Source organism: Fragaria vesca, linkage group LG4 (genome assembly GCF_000184155.1).
Source record: "Fragaria vesca subsp. vesca linkage group LG4, FraVesHawaii_1.0, whole genome shotgun sequence".
NCBI classification, from domain to species: Eukaryota; Viridiplantae; Streptophyta; class Magnoliopsida; order Rosales; family Rosaceae; genus Fragaria; species Fragaria vesca.
In genome coordinates, this window is record NC_020494.1 from 7,017,022 (window position 1) to 7,030,986 (window position 13,965).

The window sequence follows — 13,965 nt, forward strand, 5'->3', positions numbered from 1 at the left end:
TCCTTGCAATTGCTTCTGTTGTTGTTCAACATCCTCCATGCAACTTCTTTGGCATTCTTGCAGCATTTTCAGGTGGCTCTTTCATCTCGCAATGATGCTGACAGTACTTTTGATACGCCTCACGAGGGATTAGCGGCTCATTCCATCTCTTCTGACACTGCTGCATGCACTTGTCTAGCTTACAATCAGCCAAGGATACAGAGGCAAGGAAAGTGTAGTAAGGAACATCAATGAATTGAGGGAGACTAACATAGACCTAGCTTTGAACTGTGAGCATACCACATCAGGACACCAATAGAATACGGATATTCAACTGCTATGGGTAAACTTAAAACTCCCAAAAGAACTATCCTATTCCGTCATGTTGACTGGGGACAAGACTGATGCATAGCTGAGACTCCCTCCAACTCTAGATATAAAGATCTGCAATTTTACAGCATAGATAAAAATTATTGGAATTCAATCACTGACTCAGGAAGAGAAAAAGCTATTTACTTCTTCTCAAGAGACAATTATTTGGTTATAAATAATTAAATATTGTTATCCCATACTTTTTTTAAAGCTTACATAATTCCTCAAATGCATTGTATAGAGTGCCCTCCACCATTAGTATATTTCTAAAGGTATGCACTCTATCTTTTCTAAACTCCAAGAGAACCTTATAAATGTTATATGAAACTAAACTAAGCGACAACCATGAACAAGTAGATCACAGAGTAAATAAATACATGAGTTGAAATTTCTGTCTAGTCGTTTCTAAATGTTTCGCAAAGATGAGCTCTTTCTGAACATAGTGATGTTGTAGTTCTAAACTTCTAATACCATAATATAGATATCAGTAGCATACAATGTCACATCCCGACCCGTAAATTTTTACCTTATTTACTAGCTTGGTTATAATAAGAATTTTACCGTCTCCGTCAATAAGTTATGGTTTAATTGGTCCCTAGAGGGGTTTTGAGGGACGATTATTTCGGAGAATTATTCGTAGGAGAAAAATTTGACGACGGTAAAAATAGTAAATTTTAGCTAGTAAAAGGTAACTTTTATTGGGGTATTTTTTTTTTGAGGTGGTGTGGTTATAATGGGTTGGACCGGTTGGGAGGCCCAATTCCCTCCCTCTCTTTTTCCTTCTCTTTCTCTTCTCTCTTCTTCCCCGACTCTCTCTCCCTGCCGGAATTCTTCTCGGCCGTCCGCCGCTGTCCGGCCACCATAGACCGGCGCACCGGTCCCAAACGGTCGGCCGTCGACCCAGCCTTCTTCTTGGACCGGTGAGAGCTGCCCTAGCGCCGCCGTGAAGGAGAGAGCTCACCCGGAAGCTTCGGCTACGTGGTGGAGTCCCGACGCCGGACCTCGCTCTTCCGGCCACCATTTCTGATGATTTCAGTTCCATTTGGAAGTGCTCTCCGTGTGTAGCATTTCCCTAGAAGGTAACGATCCAATTCGAAGTGTGTAGGAGGATTTTCGGGCTAGGGTTTGAATTGGGTGATTTTTGGATGTTTTGATTCGATTACCCTATTTAGGCTTGAAATTGGACTTAGTGATAGTTATGAAAGTTGTTTGGGATGTTGAGATGAAACTGTTGTTAAAATTTGGTAGGCATTGGAGGTCGCCGGAATAGGCCTCCGGCCGCCGCTGTTTGGGAGTTTTGTATGGTTTTAAATGTGTAATAATTAGAGGAGTTTAATGAAGTGGATTATATAATTTTTGGAGGAGTTTTGGTTAGGTTTGTGAATTTCCGAAGTTTGGTATTTTTGGCGGTTAATTAATGTAGAATCCGGCCATTAGATTAAAGTCGTATAATCTATGAAGGTTGTGCTAAGGCTGCCATTATTTTTTCGGTGAAGTTTGGAGCATTTCGAATCAGGAATATCGAAATTAGGCAATGATGAGCGTGGTTGGCTCACGTTTAATTTTGCCTATTTTGTAAATGTTTGGAGTATTAGTGGGGAAATTAATCTTACTTTTGGAAACAGGACGTGAGGAGGCTCAAGCAGAAGAGACCTCGGATCGACGTCGGGCTTAGGCCTAAAGTTGTGAGTGGACTTTTAGTTTTAAAATATATGCATGCGGTGATTCTACATTAAATGATTGATTTTATTGAATATCAATTTGTGGATTTGTCTATTTTCGCGAAGTCATTTTCAGAAGTAAATGTTCTCATTTTTAATGGCTATCGTGTTATTTGGAAAGTTACCGAAAATGAGATTTTCGGTAGAGTCGTGTGCGTATTGTTTTTTATGATAATTGGCAATTTTCATTATTGTTGTAGAATAACCGAAATTGAGAATTTCGGTGAGTATGTATATATATTCATATTTGGATGATTATGAGAATAATATGTATATGAGGGAATGCTAGCTAGCTATACGTGCTTTTCCACCATACTGAGGTAAAATTCCATTATGGTGCGACGTGAGCGTTAGACGCAATCGTCGTAGCCCTATATAAATATAATAATTTATATAGGGGATATGCGCGTATATATATTTATACACCGTCTTTTCCACCATAATAAGGTAAAATGCCATTATGGTGCGACGTGAGCGTTAGACACAAGCGTCGTAGCCTTGTGTGAATTTTCTATTTGTCTTTGTTGTTTCAAGAAAATTCATATAAGGGATATGACGAGTGTAATACATACATATTTTATTTTAGCCTGAGAGGCTGTATTTTATTGAGCTTTGGAGACTGGCCGGAGCTAGTCATGAAATTGCCAGTTTTTGTGTTGAGCATTTTTGAGCTGTCGCATGCAGCATATTTTCTATGGAAATGTAAATTGGGAAAGCATAAATATTTTCATTAAATTTATGTTTTTGTCCACTCACTCTAACGGTTTCAAATGTTTTCCCCTGGGCTCTTCGTTTTATAAATGCCTAGTTGCAGGTTAGCATAGTGAGGCCGAGCGTACATGGTGAAGAGGCATAGTCAATAGTATAGCTTCCGCTCATTTCTATTTATTTCTAGTTTCTCTCCTCTCAAGTAGAGTTGCTCTGAATATGTGGTTGTTGGTTATAGGATCATTTGTTAGATTAGTGAATCTATTTTGGGAGATGTTGTGATTTGTGGGGAGCACGAAGGCTCCAGGAGTTAAGGTTGGAGTTGGAACTTTTAGAAGTGTTTGTAGGTGTTTTATTTAGGAAGGGTTGTCCATTTTCAAGGGAGATTATGCCGAATTTTCGGTAAATTTTCCTTGGAGGTGGTCCCCGCAGAATTTACTTCGAGTTTCAGGGTGAAATTCGGGGTGGGTCCTGACATACAAGGTAAACTACAGGCATAGAAGAGAGAAGGAAAAACTTGGTTCTAACTTAGAAGAGCTTCTATATATTAGCTGTGCACCTCAACTAATAATCTGCTTGGTATGACTGAAGATATAACTAAAGCAAGGAACTGACTACAAAACGTATTCTACATATTAGACTATCAGCGTGAAGTTGCGTTGAAAAAAACCAGAAACAAATGATTATGTACCACTTAATAGTTCAATAAGCGCACCTAAACAGCAGATTAATGTCAAATGGATAAGTAGCACAGAAAGTAGACACAAAGAGTAGACACCCGGAATGAGCCATTACCTGAACTCGCCTCTAAAACCTCGTGAGATGCTGCCACTTCTGCAATGCATATCAATAGAATGCCCCTACTAAATTAAGTAGAGAAAAATTAGAAAGAAGTTAATAACCTTGTGATCAGAACATACCCCATTCCACCGAGTGGAACCCCTTGAGATGCAGATGCCTTGCAAATGCCTCGTGTGGAACGATCAATAGGTGCTTTCTGCATTATTGTTACAAAGTTATGGCCAAGTTTCAACATTCTTGTAACCAGGACATGTTTATGATCACTGTAAGTTTACTCTTTCTTTAGTCATTAACTGGTGTCAACATTGTTCTTTTTCATTAGTAATGTCAGAGAAGAGGCTTCTCATGCGAAGGTAAGTTCTCTCAACCTTCTAGATAGAGGTCATAATCTATCTATACTATTTTTGTATCTTAATTGGAGAACTTACCTTCTAGATAGAGGTCAACCTTCTCATGCGAAGGTAAGTCTCACAAGCCTGGTTACGCCTGGCTTGTGAGACTCTCAACCCTTCTGTCTTTCAGCTTTAGTTTAGGATCACCTCCAAGAACTGCAAATACTTTGTCCTAGTGTTTGTCATCCCCATCTAATTAGTTGACATTTGAAAGAACTAGAGGGTTAGGGAGGTCAGATCTATAAGCCAAAGACACAAGTAATTGACAAAGAAAGGTGAACATAGGTGGCCGCCAATGTTAAGCTTACCCAGGAAGCTTATAACATCCAAGTGCTAGAAAGCAAACTACCAAACGTGACACATATATAGTGTGGTGCACACGCAGCACACACTAAATGACACCCGAGCCGATCACAGTTTCAGTTTAGTCAACCGTGAACTGTAAAATACCTCCGTCGGGGTTAAAGGAGGGCGGCAGGACCGGTACTTTCTCAAGTCACAGATCAAATGCTCAATGTAGCTTGTTACATGAATATAACCATGCACGAGTACAAGCCTTCAGCCAGTCGGTGTCCTTTAATTATCTATATATACTCGCATTCATCTCCATGGTGATCGGTGAAGGAAACTGGACAAATGTTTCCAAGTGATCAGTTATGCTAATTTCTTATCATTTCTCACGTACTAGTTCAAATTCAGGGACTAATTATCGTGATCAGGTTTTTGAATCGGAATGGACAGAGATGCAAGCTAAGGTGGAAGAAGAGAACTACTACTTGAGAACAACCATCAAACATGGAGACATGTCCCAGGTGGAGGAAGTCCTCATAAGCCGCATGCAACACTAGCTACTTCGTTTTGCTTCATGATCCCCTCCGGTCAGTGACTTGTGCTTTCTTCTAAATTGTTTTGCAGGCAGCTACTTGACAGCTACCCAGAAGACTCCCAGGTTGGAAACATATCTCCTCCATCCCCCTGAATTGCCCTTGTGGTAAACACTCGTTAACATAATCCAACTACCCAGCAGAAGACTTCCAAGTTAGACATCTTAACTAGTGTCAGACATGCACTAATTATCTCAGATACTGTTTGCTCGATATGAGCGCAAATTGTTCAAAGAAACAGCTAACAAAATGAGATATATGCCTCCCTAGATAAAGGGGTCCATTTAACACATTGGTTCAACTTCATCTAAAGACTGCACTCCACACACTAATCTACATTTCAGAATTTGCTGGATTCAGTAACTATTTGCCTCGTGCACTACTTGCTCGAGTGGTAGAGGACAGAAACTATTCCAGACACATTCGCAATTCCAAAGATTAAACATGGGTTAAGGTTGAAGAAAAAACGAAGAAAATGCAAGAGAAGAAGAAATCAAAAGGTCAAGAAAGTGTGAAGATATTAAGCTCACTTAAGGAAACTCGATCAGCAGATACAAAATATATTCAGTCATTATGATCTCGTGAATGTAAAAAGACTAATACTACACGTCAGATATATTCACTTATTCAGGATTTTGACATCCTTATACATCATTGGTGAACCGCAGAGACATCCTTAGGGGCATCCTCGTCTGCATGCAAATCAATCAAGAATCAGAACAAGACGTCAATAAAAAAAACATCAATTTTGATGAAAATAGAGACTGAATCGATCATAGGTTAAATGAGGATAATCTGCAGAGTAAAACAGCCCAAGAAAGCATAATGAAGGAGAGAATCCAGATGATCAGAATCACAAAATTCAGAGACACCAACCAACCTCTAGCCAATTATTTGCCTTGGTTGCATTCTGCCGATATATCCTCGTTGGCCCGTTTCAAGCGATCTAGACCACCCTCTAAGAAAGGTGTCATCTTTACCATGAATGCAAGATATCCGACCGCCACAACGGCGTTACCCAAAGAAATGAACAAGCTGCTGCCCGATATGATGCCATGATTCGACCAGAATTGGTTTCTAGGGTTCGCTAGCTGGTTTATATACTTGGACACACTGTGTTGGATTGGGCCCTTTTTACGTGATCACACCGTTATGCTATTTTCAGTCCATGAACCGTCCGTATCAATTTGATATCAAAACGATCTTGCCACGTTGCACAACAATTCTAGCTTTCATTGTTTGACCACCAAGAAGCTAGGTTCGGTAAAAAAAGTACAGGAAAACCGGAAGAGCCAACTACGGTTAAACTGGCATAAAATTAGTTTATGTTTTAGGATGCAATTCATCAGCTATTCATTTTTTTTTGTCAATGACTCGAAAAGATAGATATCAGTCTTATACTTTCGTCTTTTACCATAGTGGGTGTAGCCATCAGATTATACCATCCCGATAAACACCACATATGAGGTGTATATATTGCAATTTGCATTTTTATCTTCCAGAACTCTATCTCAATGGTTAACTGCTGTTTTATAATGACCTCAAATTATCGAAAGATCATACATGAAACCTATGCTTCTCGTTAGCCAATCCCCACATTTGAACACAACGATGTACATGAACACAACGTGTATTCACTACCCTGATTCTTTCTCTTTCTTTGTGACATGACTCTTTTTCAGAGGTTGGTCTCAAAACGTTCATAAACAGCTACTACTACTCTATGGGCAAATCATGATCTTCATAATCATAGCTGTCGTTATCTTAAAATCTTAATCAGATGTATGGGCAAAACCTCCAATCATAAACCCACATATATGACCATCACTGGTCTTCCACTTAAAACTGCAGCAGCATTTACCATTTCATTTCCAAATGAACCAAATCAGGTTCAATAGCTCAACCCTTTCACTAGTACCAATTTATTAAAACTTAAAAGTATCAATTCTCTTCTTCTTATTATTTTTTTTTTTTGCATCAAAATCTCTCATTTCTCTTTTTGATTCATCATTGTGAATCCATCAAGTTTTAGACCTATATCAGTTGGTTGAAAACAAGAGCATCACAGTACACTGCAGCTGTAAATCTAACAATACAATTTTACTATCAGTTTCATGGAAAGTTGATGTATAGCATTTATTGACAAAGAAAAAGAAAAAAACATGCTTCAGTACCAAAAGTACAGCTATATTTCTTGACTAAATGGGGTACTGAATGAATGAATATATTTGCAACATCTATTTTGTCTTCAAAATTTGACTTAGATGACAAAAAAATGCTCAATACATGTAATTATTTTTCTATTTGGTACTTTCATAGTCTGACTCCTGTTTGAACTTCCTTCAAATAATAATAATAATGATCAAAGATTGAGTCGAATGTTATATCAATAAGGATAAGAATAAATCCCACAACAAAGCGCGGGCGAAATTAGTAGTGAACATCACATTAGATTACATTATCATTGTATCTATTTAGAACAAAGGGATTTGATTACATTACCATGAACATCACATTAGATTACATTAACATTGCACCTATTTAGAACACAAGTTACTTGGATGGAGATCCGGACTCTAGTGCGGCACGGCGCTCTGCCAAGGCTCTGCAATAAACAAGAAACTAGTGTTACAGGGGCAATTTCTTATCTTTATATTTTATTTTAGTCTACTACAAAAATAGATCAATTCTTACCGAAATTCAAACAAAAGCTGCATATAATATGTACAAGACGAAGAACGTGCATACAAGAACGAATCAGAAAATCTATTTCTTAAAATTGTTGGCAAAACAAGATCTAGATCTAAAAATTGTAATTAGGAAATTGCATAAGTAATTAGAATGATAAAGAAATTCATACCGGTTTGCAGCAATTTCCGAATCGATGGTAGCAGCGAACAACGAGGCATTATTGTATGCGAGGTAGACTGGAGCTGCATATGTCGCGGCTGCAGTAATGGTATCCAAAATCGCACACACCTTTGCCTTTGACAACATTTTTGCCTTTCGATTGATTCACGTCTGCTGATTTTAGGGTTCAAAAAGATAAAATTCCAAAAAAGTTAATAACCTTGTGATCAGCAGAACATACCCCATCCCTCCGAGTGGAACCCCTTGAGATGCAGATGGCTTGCAAATGCCTTGTGTGAAAGGATCAATAGGTGCTTTCTGCATTGTTACAGAAATACATAATTATGGCCAAGTTTCTTGGAAGGACATACTCATAAAATGAAGAAACAAATAGTATAGATTATGACCTCTATCTAGAAGGTTGAGATAACTTACCCTTCCATGAGAAGCCTCTTCTCCGACGTATATACGAGTGTATGACCACAAGCGTACACCTAACCTAACCTAGAATTTCAGAATCTCCAGTAATCAGAGAGAGAAAACCAGTGCAGGGTACCAACAATACTGGGTAAAAACTGAAGAAACTCCAAACACCACGATGTCATGGACTGATCCACGGACAAAATGTAAGTAAAAAAAGGATCCGGCTCCTCTAAAGCGAGAAGTCCGTGAAGTTAGTCTAAGTTCATAAAATCCACACTCTATCTAATTTAAGGGTTCTGAGCATGACACAGCACTCTTAAATCAATTTAAGCTAATCCATTGTTAACTTTGGTAAACTGCCGTCAACTAAATAACAAAAAAAAAGGAATTAGGTTTAACTCTCTTGTTCTATACTTATACACGTATTGAAATTAGGTTAAAATCTAGTTGAATCGAAACCTTCATATATAATAATCCTTGAGTTCCAAAGCTTCCAGTATGAATCAAAAGATAAGTTTATTTGCTTTAGCATAATCATAATCGAGCGTATCTATCTGAAACTTGTGATCGGAATTTCAATAACCAAGATAGTAGCCTCGTTTATATCTTTATACAACGTTGTGATTCTCTATCTTGTAAAGCAAATACAAACCACTGCATGATATTAGTATATCTATATTTGTGAATTCCAGTATAGTATCTTATAGCTCTTATTTGTCTTCTTTTATTACTTATGACGTGGGACGGATGACATTGCAAGAAATATTTTAGATGAGGGCATCAAGTAAGTCTCTTGATTGGATTTCTCGAATAGGGATGCAATTTGATACCTTAGATGCTGCATTTGAATTTTGGAAGAACTACAGAGGCCGAACTGGTTTTGGGGCGGGTCTGAAAAATGTATGCAAACAAGAGTCGAAGAGATGGACAAATTACTACAGTCAGATACGCGTGCGCAAATGAGGATCATCGAGTACCAGATAAACGTAATCATCTAACAAAGACCCCTAGAGCAAAAACAAGAACAGAAGGTCATGTACGATTGGGACTGCAATACAATACAACAGAAGAGACGTTAAAAATCCTCTGTTTTTTTTTTTTTTGTTTACTTAGTTGACTGCAGTTTACCAAAGTTAATAATGGATTAGCCTAAATTGATTTAAAAGTGATGTGTCCTATCAGAACCCTTAGATTAGATAAAGAGTGTGGATTTTATGAATTTAGACTAACTTCACGGGCTTCTCACTTTAGAGGAGCCGGATCCGTAAAAAAAATGACTAACCATCTTGATTGCTTCCCTAAAAATAATATTAGAACCATCTCTTCAAATGCAACAAACCCAAAGAGCCTTTCTTTGGAGGTAAGTACATAATGATAAAATGGACGTCTTGAGCATGTGCCTACAATTACCCGGAATATAATTAAGAGACACATTTTTTCTTAAATGGTTCGAACATTTTGAAACTATATTAACTAAGAGTGCGGTTATTGGGACCTCTAGATTTGCTCAGTATACCTCCCATCTGTTTTGACTTATTGGATTACAAATATAACCTCATATAAAATAACAATAATAGACATTGAATTTCGTAAAAAAAAAAAAAAGTTTGTAATCAGATTAGTATTCATCCGATCCCTTTTTTTGTTCAAGTTAACGATACAAAACGTAGGAGTCTATAAACCCTAAACCTGAGTGCAACCGTTGCTCAAAGAACTACTATACACCTAATGGAAGAATCTCTATTGACGAAGACACAATCATCTGTTTCAAAACCTTCAGACAAGGTATCTTTTCAATACCAATATAATTTTTGTTTCGATTCATAATATATTCTTCTTCTTCTTCCTCCTGATTTTTGTTTAGTTTAGAAAACGTCTTCTTCGTAATCTTCTTCTTGGTCTTCCTCTTCCTCGTCTTATTCTTTTTCTTGTGAATGAATCTTCTCCTCAAGGACATGCTTCATGGAGTTGTGGTCGACGAGATTGGCCTTTTTAGAGTTTTTCTTCTAGGTCGAAGGTTTTTCGGTGCATATGGACAATATTTTATAGTTTTTTTTTCTCTAGAACATTAATCTGAAAATGTTATTGTTATTCAACAAGAGAAAGGTTTTACTTTAATAGTACGTGATTGTGAATGAATCTTCTCCTCGAGGACTTGTTTCATAGAGTGGTGGTCGACAAGATTGGCCTTCTTGGGGTTTACTTCTAGGTCAAAGGTTTCTTGGTGCATATCATTAATTTATGTATTTTATTGTTTTGCAATTGATTGTGAAAACGATTCATGATTTTAATTTTTTTTTTAAATTGTTGTCATCGAAAAATCGTTTTTACAACTTGATCAAATAATAGAGGTTAATGACATTCTATGCAAAAAATAATAATAAATAAATAAATCAAGGAATTGAGGTTGACAAAGAGGTTTTCATGAGAAAAGAGAAGAAGAAAAAAGAAATCAAGCAATCGAGGTCTGAAAATAGATGTTTGCATGCAAAATGAAAAAATAAGGGGGATTTTCACATACACCCAATTTTGAAAAGTGATTTTAAATAAAACCCACATAATATTCATTTCTGATAGACATCTAAAATGTATCAATTATGATACATATTATGTCCTATTTTTTCTAAATTTTACACAATTGCCACCATTCAACTATAACATATAAACATAATAAATAAGCTTAATTGATGTTTTCTTAAATACCTTGATTATGAGTTTTTCTTTTAACACTAACATTTTTCAATTAATTTGCAAGAATCATGCGGTTTTCTTTATTTTTATGAAAAAATCTAGGTGAAATGAATACATTCTATGATCTATACATAAGGTAAAATATAATATAAATAAGATATCTTATTATTTGAGTAAAAAGAAGAAATTTTATAGTGTTCCCCTAAACCCTAAACCCTAAACCCTATACCCTATACCTTATACCCTATATCCTAAACCCTAAACCCTATACCCTAAACCCTATACCCTATACTCTAAACCTATACCCTAACTCTATACCCTAAACCCAATTTTGGGTTTCTTCTTTTTAGGTATATTATCATATCATGTCCTACTTAATAGGTACATTATTAGGTACATTAGAAATGTAAATGTTCTCTCGATCAGGATAAGAAATGATATAATAATATACCTAAAAAGAAGAAAATTAATCAAAGAACAAGAATGTGTACCTTACAATCAGACATTTTTCGACTATGTAGAGAGACACCAAATGTGAGCTTAAGAATGAAAAGAATCATTCTATTACAAATGACATACTTCTATATATAACATATATATACACTCAAGTTAGTAATAACAAGGTAAGAAATTAAAGAATGTAATTGATTATGATAAAGTTAAATCAAACTAAATTTTAGCTCAATATTTGAGTTTCAAATTGATGCTAAAATTGAGAAATATACCAAATTTAGCTTTATATCATCTGAAGGGCAAATCAGAGAAACTAAAAAAATGAAGAAAACTATTAATTATAGACATATGCTCTATATAGTAAGTTTGCTTATGTGGAGTGGGTGTAAAATGAAAGAAAAATATGTATGGGTTTATCTTAAAAGAAGTCTAGTATTTTGGGTTTTTATCTAATTTTCTCAAAAAATAATAATATTAGAGTGTGAGAGGTCTAGAGAGCGAATAAGAAGTATAATGAGTAAATTATTGAAATATATATGAATAACAAACCTAAAGTTATTTTAGAAATTTAAAAAGAGGTCTAATGAGCAAATATATGCTTGTTTTAAAATAAAAAAAAGTGTAAAAAGACACGGAGGTATACTGAGCAAATCTGGAGGTCTTAATAACCACACTCATTAACAAAATAGATACTTGTAAAATTATGTTAGGTGTCATTTTGGTTTATTGTGTGCAATTTTTACTCAACAGAGGCCAGACCACAACACGATTCCCTTCAAAACAAAAGTTCAAGAACCATGGAGGCCGGTCTTAGACCTTTTATCTATGCTATAGCCTATAGCTTATTCAATAATGCTGAAAGTTTTACGGCGTCAATTGATCGTAACCAACCAGGCTATGCTACTTTCTTAGAATAGCACGCACCTACATACTGTTTCCTTTCTTCTTCTTTTTTATAGTAAATTACGAAGTGTTACAAGACCACAAAAGTTCATTTTTACTTCGGGGAAATAGCTTACTCATGAACCAGATAAGTTCTTGGTTAGTTTGGAAATGCTGCTTACTAGGACATACCATGCTTAATTATACTTGGCAATATGGACTTGAATTTATTGAGATCGAAATACTTAATTCATGTTGCACACGTACAGATACATATAGAAACTTCTCATCCATTTATTAATTCAAAAAGAAAGAGCTCTTCCCAGAAACAAAAAGAAAGCTAGCTCACTGTACGTGTATGATCGATGAGCTAGCTACTTCAAAGCACACACCGTACATGAATGCTAGTACGATCTACAGTTTTTTCTTCACATGTTTAATCCCTCAAGAACATACATTTCACCTTCGTCAGATCGCAATTTCGACTGAAGAGTCTCTAATTTTCCTTGTGGGTTCTCGCCCCGTCTGCCTATTTGTTCTTGTTGCTTCCTTACTTGCTCTTCAAGTTTCTGCATACATGTTCTCTGGCATTGTTCATGGTCACCACGTCCCTGCTGGCTTTGGCAACTCCGCTGGCATCGCTTCTGCTCCTTCGTAAGCTCCACGCAGCGTTGGTGACACTGCAGCTGCTTTTGTTCGCCAAGTTCCATGTCGACACAACGCTTCTCGCATTCTTGCTCAAATTGGTCTACCGGATCTCTACTTGGGTTAATCATGTCTGGTTCCCATCCTCTATCTCCATATAGTTCCTCGCACCTAATTGTTGGCATGGTTCAGTTTTACAGTGTTGTTTACAGTATTGAGATTGGGTAATTGGGCATATGCATGGATCAATATGCATTGTAGACCTTGGGATACATAATATCATATATACAAATATATTTAAAATTTCCAATTTTTTTCAACATTGTATATATTGGAAGAGACTGAGGTGCATATTTTCCCGTACGGATATCATATTTTTGTTTAATGTAGCTAAATAACTAAAAGATGCTCTATTTGATTAAGAGTATGTTTCTAATCTTAGAACCAGCGACTGAAATATTAATATAAAACGATCTAGATGTAATCATGTACGATCTAATTTCCAGAAATGTCAAATGTTTTTTGTTTGGATCATCTAGGCCATGTTGAGAATGTGATAATTCACTCTGGTTCATCTTTGTAATTTTCATTACGACTATAGTATTCAACATCTTAAAATTCAATACTATTACCAAATATATGAGTTTTAGCTCAGTGTTATGTAATGATAATAAGTGATCAACCGATACATTAATTAATATTGATTTATGATAATGTATTGATCATTGATAGATTAATATATATCTACGCTTTGAGTTTTGTTTAGCTTTGAAGCAATCTCGATATATCACCTTTTCCGGCAGCGTTTTCCACTCTCTTGGCTCTCGCAACGCCGGCGGCATTGGTCAATCTCGTGACGAGGATCAACTGTCCTTCCGTCCGGTCGATGTCGACGACGACTGCAAGCGGCCACACATACTTGACGCTCATGAGCTGGTTTGTCCGCACAGCGCCGGGCACACTGGTCGTAATCGTACCGGTCATCGCCGATAGTGAGAGACACAAAGCCAAGCAAAACAGAGGAGATGAACAACAAAGGAATCCTCGCTTTGATCACCATTGTAGCTAGCAAGCAAGGTTTGGCAAGAAGTAACTGTGGCAATTAGCTAAGGAGACCAGAAATATATATGTTCAGGCCGCGCGGTATCGGTACTTATGGAAGGT

At 36.6% G+C, this 13,965-nt stretch overlaps 1 protein-coding gene across 1 annotated transcript; it reads right to left on the reverse strand.

Annotated features, from left to right (window-relative positions):
* Window positions 1-12,423: 12,423 nt before the first annotated feature.
* On the reverse strand, window positions 12,424-13,965 carry LOC101298505. The gene is made up of 2 exons (XM_004296612.1): window positions 13,593-13,965; window positions 12,424-12,972 (listed from the first exon to the last, which is right to left on the reverse strand). Exons 1-2 carry the CDS (start codon window positions 13,859-13,861, stop codon window positions 12,585-12,587), a joined length of 657 nt encoding a protein of 218 aa, XP_004296660.1. The 5' UTR covers window positions 13,862-13,965; the 3' UTR covers window positions 12,424-12,584.